Genomic DNA, 17,930 nt, shown 5'->3' on the forward strand with positions numbered 1-17,930 from the left:
TCTCTCCACCTGTCAAAGTCAACATAGATCAGGCTGAGGGGAAAGAGGTGCTTTGCTGGGCTTTTCTGCAAAGAAAAGATTCTAAGTGTTTGGGGGTTGCGACATCCAGCAGTAAAAAATGCAGTAGAAATGAATAGAATCACATCTGAACTGAAAGAAAAAAAACCAAAATGCTCCTATGGACAATGACAAACATGCTCCTGCTGTCTCAGTAAACTTAAGTAAGCAGCTCTGTCACATGTACAGGCCTTTGCTGAGTGCACAGTCCCATAGTGAAAGGCAGATTATGTGATGGTTGAGACTGGCAAGCAGGTTTTTAGTAGTTTGGTACATCTAAATAGGTGCTAAACTGTATGAGCCAACAGCCAAATGCTCTGCCTGCAGATCAGCAGCTTGGGAAGAATTATTCTGAATAAAACATGGAGAACAAAAAGTAGTTTGTGTTTGGGGTATGATAGTAAGAGGCTGGGAAGCTGCAGCTGGCAACACTCAAGCCTGTGCCTGTTGGTTTTGTGATGACCAAAGGCTTTGACAGGATTAACCGATGTGTTTATCCACTCCCTGTTTCTGAGAAAGTACTCAGCATTTTACACACAGCTAGAAAATTAAAGGCACTTGCTCTGAACTTAGTACAATATGGGCAACCCCATGGATTTTCTAGGCCTCCATCACCACCTCTCACCTGCTGTCCTTTGTCTACTGGAAAAGGCAAGGTATTTTTTTCTATTCTATAGCTGGGGAAACATGGCGGAGATTGGGTGAGGTGGAGCAGGCAGTTGCTGTGACCAGGACAATGTCAACAGAGTGACAGTCTGCTTATCATTACTATTGCTTCCTCAGAAGGCTACTTGGATTGTTGTCTGTACCTAAACCAAAACACTTCTAGAGCATTCACTGATGAGCTCATCTATCTCTAGATAAGACATGAAAAACTTATCGCTTTCCAGTTCTGGATAGCTGGGTCTTACCTGAGTGACAGGAAGGGTTTTAATTCCTCCTTTTGTTTTCACCACGTAAGGGGCTAATCAACGCTGAGGCCCCACAGATATCACCCAGTATTCTGTGTCCCACCAGCACAAGTCATATTACAGAGTCTAGCTTCACTTACACTTGTCCTTGTGCCTGGCTGGCAGTGCCAAAGTAACTCTGGACCCTAGACACAGCCTTCATCTTGAGGAAGTGGTAGAGGGAAACGGGAGCCCTTAAGAGTTCCAGCTGGGTATATGCCACAGTAGAAGAGGTTTCTGTAGTCTGCTTTCCAGGCCTTAGCCCAACAGAGATGGGAAAAGCCCCATTAAGTCCAAGTGAATCTGTCTTTTCAGGTAGATCGTCCTGCATGGTTTTTAGGATAAAGTACTGGTTATAACACAAGGCTGCTAGAGAGAGGGTGTACTTTCTCTAAGTTTCCCATGCTTGCAACCTAAGCATAGCCAAATTTGAGCTATAATTAGCCCCAACTCACTTCTTAACTACAATGCCTTCTTTTCTTCTCTTTTTGGTCCCTAAAGCCAGCACTAGCCCTACATCAGGCCTTGGGACTGCTGCCATCGTAGGCATTCTCATTGTTATCTTTGTGCTGCTCCTGGTGGCTGTGGATGTCACCTGCTACTTCCTGAACAAGTGTGGCCTGCTGATGTGCATTGCTGTCAACTTATGCGGCAAATCTGGCCCAGGAGCCAAGGGCAAAGACATGGAGGAGGGCAAAGCTGCCTTCTCGTAAGTACTGTCATCACTTACATTGCTCCTTCTGTTGGATTAGTGTGTCCCCTCAGCAACTCTGGAAAAGAAACTGTTTTAGGGCGTTCTGGGTTCCTCAACACTGATGGGAAGGTCCTGAAAAGATCTGGGGCCACACTCATTCTGCTTTATATTTCCAGGAAGGGCTTTCTTCAGCCGTTTCTCTGTTTTTGTCCTATTCCTGTTAGTAGCTGTCAAATGGCTGGCCCAAATGCTGGACATCACAGTGGTCTTCCATGCTGTAGGTAATAACTGGAAGGGGAAGTGACAAAAATAAGTAATCTGCTGTTTAGGCTAGTTTGTTTCTGTCATTCACTATTGATACTTGCAGCATGTCTTTGCAGGAGGATATCTAGTGTGAATGGGAACTAATCTCTATGCAATTCCTTTGTTACAGGAAAGATGAGTCCAAGGAGCCTATTGTGGAGGTGCGGACTGAAGAGGAGCGGACCCCCAACCATGATGGGGGAAAACACACAGAGCCCAATGAGACCACCCCACTGACGGAGCCAGAGTATGTTGGCGTTAATCAATCTTAGCACAGGGTCAACACGTTGGCCTCAGTTGCCTTAATCCCTGATCTCTCATGCCCATGACTTAGGGCAGGAAGAGAGGAAAAAAGGTAAAATCGTCACATTCCCTTTGTGATATACCAGTGAGGAAATGCCTCCTCTCTTCCTCAACATTCAGTGACTCCTATTTCCAGCACTGGAAGGGAAAAGGGTAGTAAAGCAATCTTTCTTGAAAGGCCTGTCTCTGCCAGGTTCCATCCGGTGTGTAGATCAGGTACCTGTCCAGGTTCACTGCAAAGGATCCAGAGCAAAAGCAGCCCCCACCTAGCACTGACTCCTGCTTGAGCTCTGCTGGATGAGTGCTTGAACGCCCCATGGTGAAAGCAGTCCTCTCTACTGATAGTAACAGAGTAGTTACACTCTGGGTGTTGGGGAGGCATGGCAAGTCTGATTATTCTGTGAGAGGGCTGAGAGCTACCTACAAGCTTTGTTTGTATCAGAGAACTTGTTTGGGGCCTGAGTCTGTGAATCCACATTAGCTGGGATTGGTAAGGTTTAAGTATTGCCCGCTGTCTACATTAAGCTCTTTCCTAGACTGTTGCAGTTCTAGTGTCCTCTGAGTACTTCTCCATAGCTTCTGGAGTAGTAATGGGAGGAATTCGCTTTAGGAAGCTGCTGAAATGCTTGTTAATATTTGGGTCGGGTTTGGAACTGATGGCACAAGTTGCGTTCCTTTCCTTCAGCAGAGTCATCACAGTGGTGAGGTGGCAGGCTCTTCCACCTGCATACTGCTCACCTCCTTTGATTAGGTTAGCAGTGGGACCCAGTGGTAAAATGGCTCTGCTGGAGGTCTCTGTGAGGTGAGAGGAGAAAGGAGGCTATGTCCACAAGCAGCACTGAAACGTGGATGCGCAGCAGTGAGGAATAGCTGGGATTTATATTGTCCTCATTTTCTTAGCTAGTCTTACCAGAATTTTAACTCAATTATCCTCCTCTATGAAGGTTTTCTCTTTGTTAATAAGCCTGATATGGTATTCTCAGGCATACTGGCTTCTCATGGAATAAACTGGTTTTTTTTCCAGCCTCACATCCGTGAACTTGTTAAGGCAACCAGTGCTACATCATGGCTACTAAAGCGTAGATACACTGTCAGACATTGTCCTAAAGCAAACCTCATTCCAGCTAACACTACAGGCTGGAATCTGGTCAAAAGGGCTGAAAACATCACCTCAAAGCTGCACATATGTACGTGTATGTACATATATATGCATTACATGTGTGTATGAGAAAAAGAATTATATTCTGTGTGGTTTGATGAAGGCCTTAGACTTGCAGGCAAAAGGACAGGGCCAAGATGAAGGACTGGATTCAGGGGACCTACATTGGGACCTTGTTGCATGGTGACAGGTGGCAAAGGGCTGCAAGCTCAGGAAATTGGTGGAAAACTTCCTTGTGAGGTTAGGTGGAAGAGGCTGGGAGAAAAGTTAGGCTAAAACAGAAGAGTCTCTGCAAGTTGACGGGGTTACATTTGGCTAAGACTTGAACCAAAATCTGTGTGAACAAGCCATTCCTGAAGGTCGTGTCCTCTTTGCTCTTTTTCTCTTCCTAGCTACTCTTCAGTTGTCCCAGCCAGCCCTTGCTACCCTTTGCACATTTGACCTCTGAAAGGTTTCTGCTTCTCCAAGTACCTCTCCATGTTCTGTGTGTGTTTTAACCACGTGCCATGCTGCTGCTGCACCACCCACTTGCCTTCTCACTCTTACGCCCTGCTCCCCTTTCCCCTGCTGTCATTTGTGGGCTTCATTGTCTCTATTTCTCTTCTACTCCTGTCCTCTTCACAGGCACCCCGCCGATACCGCAGCTGCTGTTGAGGACATGCTGCCTTCTGTAACTACGGGCACCACTAACTCTGATACTATCACTGAAACCTTTGCCACTGCTCAGAACAGCCCCACCAGCGAGACCACTACGCTGACCTCCAGTATTGCCCTGCCAGCCACAACCATTCCTGAGTCAAACTCCATGTCGACTGGCCAGGCTACTCCAGCCAAAGGGGCAGCCACCTCAGTCTCTTCACCACCACCCTCCTCCACCCCCAAAGTGGCCCCCCTTGTTGATCTCAGCGATACCCCAAGCTCTACTCCAGCTACTAATAATTTGTCTTCAAGTGTCCTGTCCAACCAAGGTGCAGTGCTCAGCCCCAGTGCTGTTGCTAACGTAGCTGAGACCTCCAAAGTGGCAGCTGGTAACAAGCCAGCTGCCGCAAGCCCTGCAAACCTTACTAGCCCTCCAGCTCCATCCGAGCCCAAGCAGGAGGTCTCAAGCACCAAGAGCCCTGAAAAGGAAATTGTGCAGTCCAGTACAGTGAAGAGCCCAACAGAGACAACCAAGAACCCAAGCAATCTGAAGAGCGAGGCTGCTTCAGGCAGCACCACAAACCCCTCCCAGAATGAGGACTTTAAAATGGACGAAGGGACCTTCAAGACACCAGACATTGATCTTGCAAAGGATGTTTTTGCAGCTCTTGGCACTACTACTCCTGCCAGTGTGACTAGTGGGCAAGCTCATGAGCTTGCTTCTTCCACTGCAGACAGCTCTGTACCTGCTGCACCTTCAAAGACCGAGTATGGCTGCCTTTAATCTTCTGTTGATTGTGTGCTATGTCTCTTGTGCACTGGTGCTTGTGCTGTGTTCTTGCTGGCTGTTCTCTTAACTAATCTCATTGTTTCCTTAGCAAACTAACTCACCTGTGAACCAACTAAACAGGGCTTGGCTTTCAAGGTCCAGCAGGAAAGCAGGAATAGGCTGTGCCAGGGAAGCAGAGAAAAGACAAACCCAGGAATTTACCATAAATGTATTATTCGTCAGTCTTTTATGCAACTCTGTCTGTCGTAGGTTATTCTTTTATGAAAGAGATCAGAAACAGTTCTGTTCGGTGCAAAGGAAGTGCTGTCCTCAGAGGTGCCAAGTTCCTGCAGTTCATTGAGCACAGCCACCCAAATTCAATGTCCTAACAGATCAGTGGAGCCCTTCAGAACTTATTTCAGTATCAGGCAGGGCAGAAACTAGTGCCATGTGAAACTGTGAAAGCATGGTGCCTCTGGATTTGTCCCTAAACTGGCAAAAGGATAAGGTAATATGATCTTGTTTGAGAGAGAGGGAGCAGTCACAGCACAGTTGGGTCAGGATAACTTGGCAGTGTGTTGTCATGGTATATTAGAGTCTTCATCCACTGTATCAGGTCTCCTCTTTACCCAGCTGATTTACTCAGCATCAGCAAGCCCCTAGGCAGGACAACCCTAGGGGTCTTTTGGAGCCTTATGCCATCTGGACAGGATCCACTTTCCCCAACTGAGACGAGTCTGCACCTTGTGCTTGGCAGGAGATGCTGTAACTGGAGACTGAAAACAGTCCTCACCTGGGTAACTGGGGGGAGGGCCCCTATCACTTGTGCAGATGTTGGACAAGAACAGTCTTGCTGTGTCGTTTTGGATGGCAGTGGCTGACAGAGCCATGAGCACAGAAGCCTGGAAAATGCTGATTGCTAATGGATAAGCCACCCTTCAGGGGACAAGTACCTAAGGTCCCTGTTCCTTCTGGCTTCCTATTTGGACACCATGTGTTGATAGAGGCAGGATGAAATAGAAGGAGTATCTTGTCTTTCCTGCCTGAGCAGAGCCTGTGCTTTATCACAAGAAACAATCCTGAAAAAGCAGCTCAGATTTGTTGTGGGAGCAGCTCCCAAAACCAAAAGCCTGAGTTCACGCTGCTTCTTCAGCTTTTGCAAAGGAAAGTGTATTGAGGACACTGGGCTCTGCACTGTCAGCTAGATTGCTGCCAAGAATCTAACTAGCTGTTCTAGAGCTGGGTTTACAGCTCACTCAGATAAATCTAGGCTATGCTTTAGCAACCACACTGGAGACATACCCTAAGTCACAGCTTAGGTTCGAATTTTTTCCATCCTTGGGTCTCCAGGAAAATTACCTCATTCTGGAAGCTTTGTATTTAATCCAAAATAAAGCATCAGCCTTGATCATTGGCTTTGACACTGCGATTGCAATGTGTATTAGCACTCACAAAAGAGGAGTCAGTCAGACACTCTAGGACCAAAAACCAGGCTCTTTTCCAGATCTGAGTGAAAACCTACGCTGTTTTACTGTATTATTCAGGTGCCTTTACGTCTTATGGCTCTGGTCTCCCTACCTCGCAGCTGTGCTCCCATCCTCCCCTAAGTCAGGAGACATTCCTGCCATGTGACTGTTCCACAGCATTGCCTTGTGCCCCACACAGCTATGGAGCATCTGGCCCTTCCTGGAAAGCCTGGGTGGCACAGCAGATGCACTAGGGTTGGAGGGAAGCAGGCAGCCTTGATGGGTGCAGCTCTGCCAGTCTTAAGCAGAGAAATCCATGCTCACTTCAGTTCACTGCACCTAAAGCCACTGCCCTGTCATGCTGGGTGCTATGGAGTGACAAACAGAATAGAGAATTGTGATCTGGTACTGAGCTGAAAGGAGGTAGGAAATGGTTTGCCCATAGTACAGAAACATTTCAGCTGAATTAATGCAGCTTGGTCGGTGTCATGTAAGTGAATTCTGGGTATGGTGGAATGCAGAGCTATGTTCTTTCTGCCAATCCAGCCACCTTCTTCTACCTGTGCTGCTCATCTGCTTCCTGTGGTGCAAACCAGTATCGCAACCATAGGCTTAGATTCATCTCACCTGCTTGTCAGGGTGAATCAAGATTGCAGTTATCTCGAACTAACTTTGTGGGTAATGGGCTGGAACAGGCACTGCTTCAGGGAGGCCACCAGATGCGCCTTGTGTGGCACTTTTCATGGCTATGAGGAGAGTGTTGGACAAACAGAATTCTGATTCTTCGTTAAAGTGCCAAAACACAGGCTGATGAATCTAAGCGTTAGCCTGTGAAGATCTTGACCTCCTTTACACTTGTGAAAACGTGTTTGACAAAATTCACTTTTGTGTTTCCCTTCCTGCAACATACTGGGAAGTTCTGGGACTGACTTCCTGCAGGGAAAAAGATTTTCTGCTAAAATGGCAGTCTCTTTTAATAGGACATTTGGGTGATGTAAATGAGTGACGGTAAAATCAAATTCCTTTGCAACTGTGTGAGTTTTCCCTTTTGCTCCTTTTTGCACACCACAACATGCCTTATGCCTCTGCTGCCGCCTGAGACCTCATCCTACTAGTATGGTAACTCAGGGCAGGAGGAAAATCAGAAAAGATTTCACTAGAGCTAAATGAAACTGGGGTGGGGGGTGAGTTTGGTTTTACTTAATTCTGCATCTGGAAATGCTCATTTTACTCTAGCAAGGCAATGTATTTGCTTGTTTCCAGAAACATTCTTTCCTTATCATTAATTCAGCAATAGACAGTCTATATTTCTCTGCTTCTAAACTGTGCCATTTTGGTGATTCTTCTTCAGGAAAATCCCAGTAGAAGACAAATCTGAAGTGCAAGCAACGGAAACTAAGACACCTCCAGCAGAAGTCAAGACGGTCCCCAATGAAGCCACACAAACAAATGAAAATGAGAGCAAAGCATGATCAGCGACAGATGAAAGCAAATGACAGAACAACTTCACCCAAGCATTTAAAACACAAAACACAACACACATCTCATTCCTCTAGTGTCTGTTGCCTTTTTTTAAGAAAAACAAACAAAACAGAAAATGCATAAATAGGGGGAGGGGGGAAATTTCTCTTTTTCTTTTCTTTTTTTTTTTTTTAAGATTTCTAGAAAGGTTCTATTTGTTGTGCACTTGCTTTTAAAAAGTAATACATTTTAAAAACAGGGTTAAACCCGTAACCAAATCAGGGCTTAACTGACCCTGTGTATATTCAAATAAGCAAAATTGCAAATACCATTTGCAACATGGTTGGGAAGCTCAGAATCAACTAGTCCTAAAAAAAAAAAAAAAAAAAAAAAAAAAAAGACCCTGTTCTTTCCTTCGTTAGTATAGCGGATATAACCACTGTACTACTTGGTACAGCTGGTACTTAATGAACAAAGTCCACAATTTATTTTTATACTTTTCAGTCGAGTTTGAAATATGTAAAGCCTCATAAATAAGTTATAATTTCTGTTCACCTTGTATTTGTTCAGTATGCAAAGTGTCTTGAGCTCTTTGTGACTGAATTCTGTTTTCCACGTTAGACATTTATTTGGGGTTTATTATTATCTTTTTTTAGGAAGAATGCCAAAATTGCAGCTTCGGGGATATATTTCAATTTGCAGTATTCAGACTCTACATTTCTTTAAATTTTATGTTAATTTTTGCCAACTTTTGTTCTTTCCAGTTTTACAATTGACAAATATTTTTTTTAACTTTTGTTGTGTTTAAATGTATGTGTAAAATAGCTGCCTTTTTTTTTTTTTTTTAAGTAAATACAGTCTATAGATACTAGGTTAGCAGCATGCTTGCTTTGCAAAGGGAGACATTTTAAAACATGGATGTTTACAGTAGTTGTTTCCCCTTTATCTTTTCTTAATTATTGTTGTTGTTGTTGTTATTATTATTATTATTATTATTTCTTACTGGAGTAAGAAGAAAAGTAATGCTGGGGTTTGGTTTGGGTTTTTTTGGGTGGGTGGGGGTATTCAAACCAATTTTCACCAGTCAAGGTCTTTATCCAGCAATTCGCATAAACACACACTTAACTTGGGATGAAAGAGTTGCTGGTGAGAGTCCTTCTATACTTAAATTTAGTAAGAGTTTAAGTCCCTTGCTGGACCTGGGCCTGACTGCATAAGAGAAATATCATCTCTGCTTTTTTAGGACATTCTCCCCTTTCCTTCATAGAACCTTCCCGGAGCTTTGAGAAGCAGAAGGGAGATTGTACAGTTAGGGCTGGTCTGGTCTCATCTCAGATGTTTGACTACATCAAGTCCTCCTTAGTATGCCAGTAAATACCATTTCATTTGACCCTAGAAAGGTAATTTAAAAGCAAAGACTTTTTGCACAAGGGTGCTTGGCAGCATGCAAGACGCATCCTGCAAAGCTAGCTCCATCAGCAGTTGGACTAGATGATCGTTGTAGGTCCCTTCCAACTGAACTATTCTATTCTATCATGTATTGAGTTATCCACCTATGCTCTGCAGAATCAAAACCATGAAATCAAGAGCAAGTGCTTGGAAATCAATGCCAAGATTCCCAGTGATTTCACTTGTCTTGGTATAGTGTTGTCAACAGTTAGAAAAGGGGGCTGATGTAGTACATGTATTATCGTTATGGAGAGGGGGAGCTTATCAATGACATTTATCATTGTGAGTCATGGAGTAACACTGAGATTTTGGGGGTGAAAAGAAAGGAGGCTTGAGCAGGAGGAAGGCAGAGGTATATAGGGGAAGACCAGCCCATTGTATAGAGATGTTCCTTCTGTTGGGGTTTGGGGGTTTTTTTTCCTGTTTTTTTTTTTTCTTTTGGTTTATTTTTTATTCTACTTTAGATCTGCAAGCTTGTGCACTGTGGGTGCGTGACTATTTTAGTGTGAAATGTGTTTTTTGTCATAGTATTGAAATAATAAAAGCTTCAACATAGTTTGGATGTGGAAGGTGTAGCGATAGTTCAGATTTGAAAAAAGAATATTCAGGAAAAAAAAAAGAGAACAACTTTTACAAAGAACAGAAGCCTTTAAATGAAAAGTCAAACTGAGCTGACTATGGCATTCCATTGCGCTAAGGTGATGAACAGAAGGATGATGGGGCGTGGGTAGACTGCAGTTTGGCTCAGGTAAATTGAGCCACTTTTATCGGTGTATTCTTCTAAGTATGCAGTCTTTTACAGTAGCATCACATAATTTCAAACTGTGAAAAATAATAGTCTTGTCATTTGCTAAGTGTGGGGTTTTTTGCATTTTTTCCTTAGCTCCTGGGATGCAAATGGAGGATGACTGGATACGCAGGCATAGACACTCATGCAATACCCATCCCGAGCCAGGATATCAGGGCAGAATGTGTCCTCACTTCAAAGCCTTGTGTCAAATCCGGACCTTGCATGACCCATCACAGCAGTGTTGGTATAACCATAGGGAAGTTTGGCCCATGGTCCCTAGGATTTTTTTTCTAAGAAATCAGTCCATAAAATGCAGCACAAAAAGGTCTGTCTACGGTTGGGGAGAGTCCCTGGGGCAGCAGAGGACTAGTGGGTAGGCAGTGGGTACCTCCATTCCCGTGGATGACCACAACTATTTGTTTCTCATTTCTGCGATGTTTTTGACTGCTTTTGTCATTTGTGTGTTATACCTCCTAAGTTATAACCCACTGAGAGCTGAGCAGCTGATAGGAAACAAATGCTGCATAATGCTAATGACCAGAAACATGTCCAGTGACACTGGTCAGCACCTGTTGGGTGAAAATTGTGGTAACTATCACCTGGATTGGCATTTCTATCATAAAAGGTAACCAGCTCAAAGCCCTATCCAACACCCAGCTGCATCATTAGAATGACTGACTGCAGTGGGTTTGTGTTGAGATCAATGGAATGAGCACCATTCCAAGGCAGAAGTGAACCCTGTGATTGCCTGAGCACTGGGACTGTCCATCCAACTCCTTTTTAATGCCATCATGACACTTCCCAGTACTTGTAGGTTAATTCTGGAAAGTGGTTTTTTACTTGCCCTTAATGAAAAGTAATTTGTTTTAATTTAGAAGTACCCCATTTCCAAGATAGCTTAGGCTTCATTGCTTTTATTTAAACCTTTGAAGAGGGACCAACCTGATGCCGTTTACGCTGTATATGTTTATATATGTATCCATACCATACATATATATCTATATGGCAATGCAGATTGATCAGCTTCTAGTTGTGGAGTGATTACATTTCATGCTGCGCCATACGTAAAGATGATACGATAATAGTGCATCCAGTTGTTCAGCTTTTAGAGTGGAGTTTTATTTTCACACTTTTCTATGGAGCCTTCAGACCCCAGATTTTCACACTAGGCTGTTTTGATAGTTGTTCTCAGACCCTCCATTGACATCCTTACCCAGCATTCCCTACTTTTGGGGGCCTTCTATCTTGTTAAAAAACAAAAAAACTTTTTACCAAGTGAAACATCGATTCCACCTTTATTCCCATTCTCACTGGTGTAAATACTGATACTAACTGAGGATTTTGACTTTGCATTCTGTCAGAATACTGTGTTCAAATAAAAATTACAAAAAAAGTTCATGCCTACAGTCTGCCCTTCTTTAGATGGTCTGCTAGGTCCTGTGTACAGACATGGATTCCCAGGGCTGTATTTGCGCGTGAGCCTAACGTGAAGCCAGCAGTCCCCTTGTGGCAATGCCCACAGCATGAGTTAAGCATCCGTCTGAGGCTCAGGGCTGTAGGCAAGCAGGCAACGCAACTGTCTGCACAGTGATGTTGGTGAAGCAGTCATGCTGCATGCTCTAAGCTGGTACATCTCTGAACAGTGGCAGTGGGCTACAGCAGTGCCTTTTGAAAATTCAGATGTGCAGAAGGAACACCTGCCAGCATGTGATTCCACAGACGGGCTCTTCCAAAGTGCCGAGTATCACAAAGAGGAGTATTTTTAAAGTTTGTTTCTCTGTCCCACCATAGATAATTTCCTTGAGATCACTGAACACACAAATGCAGTTTCATGTCTGCTGTGAAACTAGGACAGCTGCATTTCCCATAAAAATATGTTCCTCTGTTCACTGGCTATGAAAGTTGTGTGCATTTGTGTGCATGTGAGTGTTGGCTTTAAAAGGTGTCCTTAACCCATCCTGAATTGGGTGCCTGAACTTAATTAATGTGGGATGAATCTAATTTAATTCTGTCCTAAGCATTGATCTCCCAGGACACAGAAGGAGAAATGAGAGCTCTGATAGGTATCAGTAGCTGGGCGCCAGAATTGTTCACAGAAAAAGAAGAAAGTAAATGGATTGTGCTAAAGTACTTGCTATCGCAAGAGAATACCGTTCTCCTGTCTGCTTCCTCTCCAGCCCTTTGCCCTCTATTCTTGACTGCTGTTCACACTGTGGTTTGCAGTAAGGCAGTATTTCAGCAAAGCTGCTGTGATTGGCCCCATATGTCTTTGGTACTACTGCTTTAGAAAAGGCTGTCCCAGGAAAAGGGACAGGAAACATTCCATTTTCTTGGTGGGTTCTTTCATCGCTGCAGAATTCCTTTTGAACTCGGGTTCCAGATTCATGCTCTCAGCTCCATTATAGCTGTCATTTTTCTTTCATTGGAATTCCTGACCTCTCCCTCCTGACTCTTTATTTTACACAGGTTGCAGAGTTTTCCCAGCCTGCTTTGTTCTTGGGAAGAGTTCTTCCTTATTGCAGTCGGTGGCATACAGCGGGCAAAATGGTTCTGTATTCAGATAGTGATTTCTGGTTTGTTATACTGCATGTTTGCAATACCGCATTTTTTACAAGAACCCACCATGAACAATGGAGAGTGGGCGGATGTGGTACAATGTCAGTCCTCAACCAATATACGTATGTGCAATTGTATCATACAGCTTGCTTCTGCAGGAAAGTTGGAAAGTCAAGAGATGGTCTGAAAATAGTTTATTTCTTTTTTCTCTCTTATTTTTTTCTTTCTCTTTTTTCTAAAATGTTGGCTAAAACCTGCCAAAATGCCAAACTTTATTTAATTTTTCTAGCCTGGGCTACAGGGGGGTGTCTGTTTTTCTTGAGAATATCTCCACAAATTCAGGCAAAGTAGAGTTTATTTTCACATGGACGTTTCCCTTTGGCTGAAAAAGAGCTTTTTTCTCACTACCTAACCATTGGAACAAAAAAGTTTCAACTACTTTCAAGTCAGGAAACTTTAATTGATAAAAGTCACTGATTCTGTTTCAAGGGAAGTTTCTGAGGTTGCCTTTTTCTGTGTTCCTGGCTTTAGCAGCTGCTTCCCTGAATCACACCAATGTCACCTCTGCGTAATGCCTGGTAGATGTACTCTGTTCCCTGGTGTTTGGCTTGTTTCCTGCTGTAGCATCTTAATGAACCGTGAGGAGCTCAGGTAGTCTTTCCTCTTCTCTCAGAGATTAATAGAGAGGCCTGGAGCACTTGGCCTAATTTACTGTTGCTGGAGAGCACATGCCCATGTGTGAAGAGTGATGAGTTTTCTCTCCCTGGAGCTGGGGTTGTGCTCAGTGGCAAACAGAACTAAAAAATTCTTTACTAGCCCTTTGTATTTCTTCAGCCATTCATCAATCTTCAGACCTATCTTTCTCAGTAGTTTTAACTTGTCTCCCTCTGTTGAGGCCATGGCACCCAACTGTCAATGTCAGCTTGGCTGAGTATGTCTGCTTTGACTGCAGGCTGGGCTGAAAGGTAAGCCTAAGCAGCAGGGGCTTAAGGGAGGTGGCTGGAGATCTGCTGCAAACAGTTTCTTCTTTCTCTCATCCCTTCTAGACATTCTAGTTAGTTGGCTTGTCATCAGATATTGGTATATGAATATACATGCACATGCTTTCAGAGCATCATTTTAAGTGCTTCTGTACTGAACTGTATGGAAATGCTTAGAGACCCGGTCACCATTTCGGTAAAAGTGGCTCTCCCCTCTGCACATTAGCCAATCGAGCTCTCTACTGTTTGTTGCCAACTGGCAGGAAAACGCTGCACCTAGCACAGCCTCCCAGAGCTCCAGGCAGGGAGCATGTACCACAGCTATGCTCTCTGTAAGGGATTAGCAGATCTTGCAGCAGAGCTGAGCTGAGAACTTCATTTCATTTACTGTAATGAAGTCTCTGCCTGGCTGCTAAATGAATTCCAAGTCTTATTTTCTACAGCTATGTTATTAGGTTCATCCTGTGCACAGAGGCTCAGGTCCTGCAGGCTTCTCTTCGTGTTTCTCTGGCGCACTGGTGCAGCTTGTCATCACCTCACTCTGCTCGGGGTGCTGGCACATCAGAGGCCCTACAGTATAGCACCATGCCTGCTGGCTACTCTGTAACTTACTTTATGGAGCATGTGAACAGCATTGGGAGGGAGCAGCGGCTTTCCATGCAGCCTAGCAAATTACTCTTTTCCTTCTGTTGCCCTCCTGCAGAGCCTGATGAACAGGAGAAGTAAACAATGGATCTGATGGCAGAATGGAACACAACTTCTTGTATGGAGAGAGAAGGGGAAGCTGAATGGGAGGAGCAGAAGTAAAGACCATTTTGATGCAGGTGACTGGGAGTAAAGGCAGGATCTGCCTACAGTGATGCTACGTCTTTAAGATGAATCAATCTTTCACTCTCCAGGCTGCTGCTGAGCCAGTGGGGTATCCCAGAGGCAAGAGAGGACAGTGCAAAGCTGGGAGACAAGAGTGCATAGGAGGCTGAACTGCAGCAGCCAGTCCACCTGACGTGAGGGGAGAGACTGCAGGAATAGCGCTTTCTCAGTTTTCCACCCATCTGGAGGGAGTTTATCTGTGCAGATTCACAGCCATCAGAGAGAACCTTTCTGACTGTCCTTCCCTTGTCTCCATCAGCCTCTCATCGTGCCATTGTGGGAGAGGCAGGAACCGAGTCAGTCTCTCTCCCCCACTGCATCGGGCTGGATGCTGCTGCCTGCATGCAGCACCCATGGGACAAGGGAGAGGGGTAGGCAAGAAAGACTGCCCCACCACCGCTTGCTGCAAATCTGCAACTCCAAAATGGTCTTTTAATGAACTGAGGAGCTGAGCTCTTTGTACTGTATGGTTTACTTGTAACAGTTTTTATTCTCTTAGACCTTAAGCATGGATTTCCTCCCCAGATTTTCTAGGATAACAAATAAAGCTAGACTGCTGAGCATTCTAGTGACATAGCTATTGCCTCGTGGGTATTTTTAATTGGGCACCATGGACACTGGATTTGAAACAGCTTCATTAGAGGCAAAAAAACCACCTGTGGGATGGAGGCTTACATGAGCAAGAGCAGAGCTGACTTGCAGTGAGAGAAGGCAGCTATTTTGGTTTGGTGCATGAGGAAAGGGGAAAGGGATCTTATGGCAGTTCCTGCAGCAAAGGGGCTGGAAGGGACAGGAGAGCCTTGCTGCCTGTGGAGTCAGGCAGCTCAGTGCCTTGTTGGCACACATAGCCCAGGAGACCATTTCTCCTCCCGGGCAGTGTGGCGGCACATTGAAGAGTAGGCAGAGGAATATAGCTGCGATTTGTAACTTCACAATGAGATTTCTAATTTCATGCCCAGCAGACACCAGAGTGGCCAGCCCTTCTTGATGTCCCACACCTTAGGCAACACTGCCACTTTCAGGAGATTTGCCACATCACCTCTCTCTGTTTCTCACCTTTCTCTCCAGAGACGGCTGAGTTATAACATGTCTGGAATTAAAACATCCTGGCAGTGCAGCAGGGACTCAGTGATGTTCTGACTCCCTTTGGTGGCTGACAGCTTCCATTAACTGCCACTTCTAGTCTTCTGGCTCTGAAAACATGGCCCTAGAGCACCTCCTGAGAGTTGTGACAAGGACCCATCTGGCTATTGGAGCCATGTATGCGCGCGTGTGCTTGTCCTGATGGGGACATGCTTTGTGTGAAGTGCTAATGTGAGGGGAAGCTGGATGCAGAGACTGCTCTGTACCACAAGCCTAACACATCCCAGCAAGGCCACATGGTGTAAAGGAGGGCTAGGATTCTCTTGCAAGGGCAGCTGGCCCTCAGAGCCTGAAAAGGTTGAGCGATGTCTCTGGGCCATTGCACGCACTGCTGGGGATCAGCCAGCCCCTCTGTTTCCTTTTCTCTGGCTTCATCCACCTGGACAGATCGTGCATCCACAGCACAGCCGGGTGGGTAGCTCAGATTTGGCAGCACATGCAGTGCGTAAGCCTGGCTGGCAGGAGCATGGAGGCTGATTTGGGAACACAGGCAACAAAGCAGGAAAAGGCCCGAAATCACAGCTTTGCTCCTAGCTGGTTAGCTGCTTTTTGTGCTGGAGGATGATGCCACCTTCTGGCTGTCTCACTGGTGACAGGGTGCATGTCCCACCGTGGGAAGGGGCTGCGCTGGCTCCCTGGAGTGGCATGAAGCCTCCCTGGGCACCAAACCCCCCAGATCCTGCAAACTCCTGGCCTGAGCACCCTCCTTGTCTGATAGCAGAGAGGATACAGAAATTGTCACTGTCAAGTGGCCCCTTCTCAGACGCTGTTGAGACCCTCTGGTCCCCTTAACTTGGAGGGAAGAAGTGCCTGTTTTGAATGAGGGTTTAACCCTCAGCCAACTCCAGTCTCTCTGTTTCCTACTCAAAGACTAAGAAAGTCCCAGTCTTTAAAGGGTATCTTAAAGATCCAAATCTGGTATAAAAATCAGGGCAACAGGTGCTAGAGGTTATTGGTTGTGGATGAGTGTTCATGTTTCTTTCTTCATGTTCCCTCTCCCAGTTGGTAGGTCTGCTAAACTTTGGCTCAGCTAATCCTTATATTCACCAATGTCCTTTCACTGATTTTTTGCCCAGGCTATCCCATTCCTGTCCCCTGTGTATGAATAGAAGATGACTTTGGGCATTAAAAAGCCAGACTAAAAGGATCTTAAATGCTCCTTGGAGAAAGGATATGCCCATGCCTCTGCTGATATGCTCCCTGCTGTCAGCTGCCAGCAGGGCAGCTTGCCTCCTCACTCTGCCAAATCAAACCCAGATGTATGTTTTGATAAAACAACAAGCAGAAGAGAGCAGCAGCAGGAGATCTCACTTTGGGTTTGCATACATTCAGGCTGTAAGGCAAAGGCTGACCTGTTTAGCAGAGGGAAAGGGACCATATTCAGCTCAGTGATCAGTGAAGCATTTCTGAGATTTCAAGCCAGAAAGTAAGTGAAGAAAGCCAGGATGAAGATAGGGGCTCTCTAGCTGCTCTGGACTAGGAGCCTCTCTGCAGTGCATGGCTCACGTGGAAGGCGTTTGGTAAAGGGACCCTCTGTAACCCATCAGGCCAGACATGCTGCTGCGGTGGAAGTGTAAGCACTACTTGCCATCATCAGAGGGATTGTATCTAGGAGTAGTGGGAAGGAAGAAAAGAAGTCACCTGCTAAATGCTCTGAAGTAAGTTGCAAGTACAAAAGCACACTTTTTTTCCCCCATTGTAGCATAGCTCTACAAGAGCAATCAAAAGAAAGCTGCAAAAGGAAGAGGTAGGATTGCCCTTTCTGTAGGTCTCTCTTTACCTCGTGCTGAGCATTTGCCTGTTAGCTGCGCACACTAAAGCACGATGCTAAGTTACACCCTCAGGTGCTCCAATTCTAGACTGGTGTTTAGGCAGCACAGCAAGTGACCGTGTAAGGGCGAGTGAGGGAGGTCTGGGCGTCTGTAGTCAGTCCCAACTGCTCCTGCTACTCGGCCCTGCTCCTCGCTGGGGCCCTCCACTCCTCCGCGGGGACGAACCTCCTCCGGGCTGCGAAGCCAGCGGCCGCGCTGCCCGATAGCGAACGGCGTTTTGGCACAGCGTCGGCCGCGCTGGGCCAGGAGAGGGACCCCTTGCTGCACCCTGCGAGGCGAGGCGAGGCGCGAAAGCGCGGGCGGGTGCAACTCCTGCCGGTGGCCGCGGCCGTTCCTGCCCCTCGCAACGCCCTGCGTTATAGCTAGAGGGCGAGGAAGCCCGTAGGACAGCAGCTGGCTGTGCCCTGGGGGTGGTACTGCAGACACCGCGCGGGGACCGCGGCTGTGACCGGGCGGGCTCGGCCTCCGGCCCCGGCTCCGAGAACTGTTGCCTCCCGGCTAGCCGCGAA

At 45.8% G+C, this 17,930-nt stretch overlaps 1 protein-coding gene across 1 annotated transcript in view; it reads left to right on the forward strand.

The window, feature by feature from the left end:
• The window catches only part of NCAM1 (neural cell adhesion molecule 1), a 64,529-nt gene extending 56,134 nt beyond the window's left edge, over window positions 1–8,395 (forward strand). The window contains exons 16-19 of the mRNA XM_010575105.1: window positions 1,509–1,716; window positions 2,135–2,251; window positions 4,091–4,873; window positions 7,692–8,395. Of these exons, the coding sequence (XP_010573407.1) occupies window positions 1,509–1,716; window positions 2,135–2,251; window positions 4,091–4,873; window positions 7,692–7,812 (1,229 nt within the window). The 3' untranslated portion in view covers window positions 7,813–8,395. The remainder of the gene's footprint in view (window positions 1–1,508; window positions 1,717–2,134; window positions 2,252–4,090; window positions 4,874–7,691) is intronic.
• Window positions 8,396–17,930: the final 9,535 nt, after the last annotated feature.

Source organism: Haliaeetus leucocephalus, unplaced genomic scaffold (genome assembly GCF_000737465.1).
Source record: "Haliaeetus leucocephalus isolate CR32 unplaced genomic scaffold, Haliaeetus_leucocephalus-4.0 Scaffold450, whole genome shotgun sequence".
In the NCBI taxonomy this organism is placed as follows: Eukaryota; Metazoa; Chordata; class Aves; order Accipitriformes; family Accipitridae; genus Haliaeetus; species Haliaeetus leucocephalus.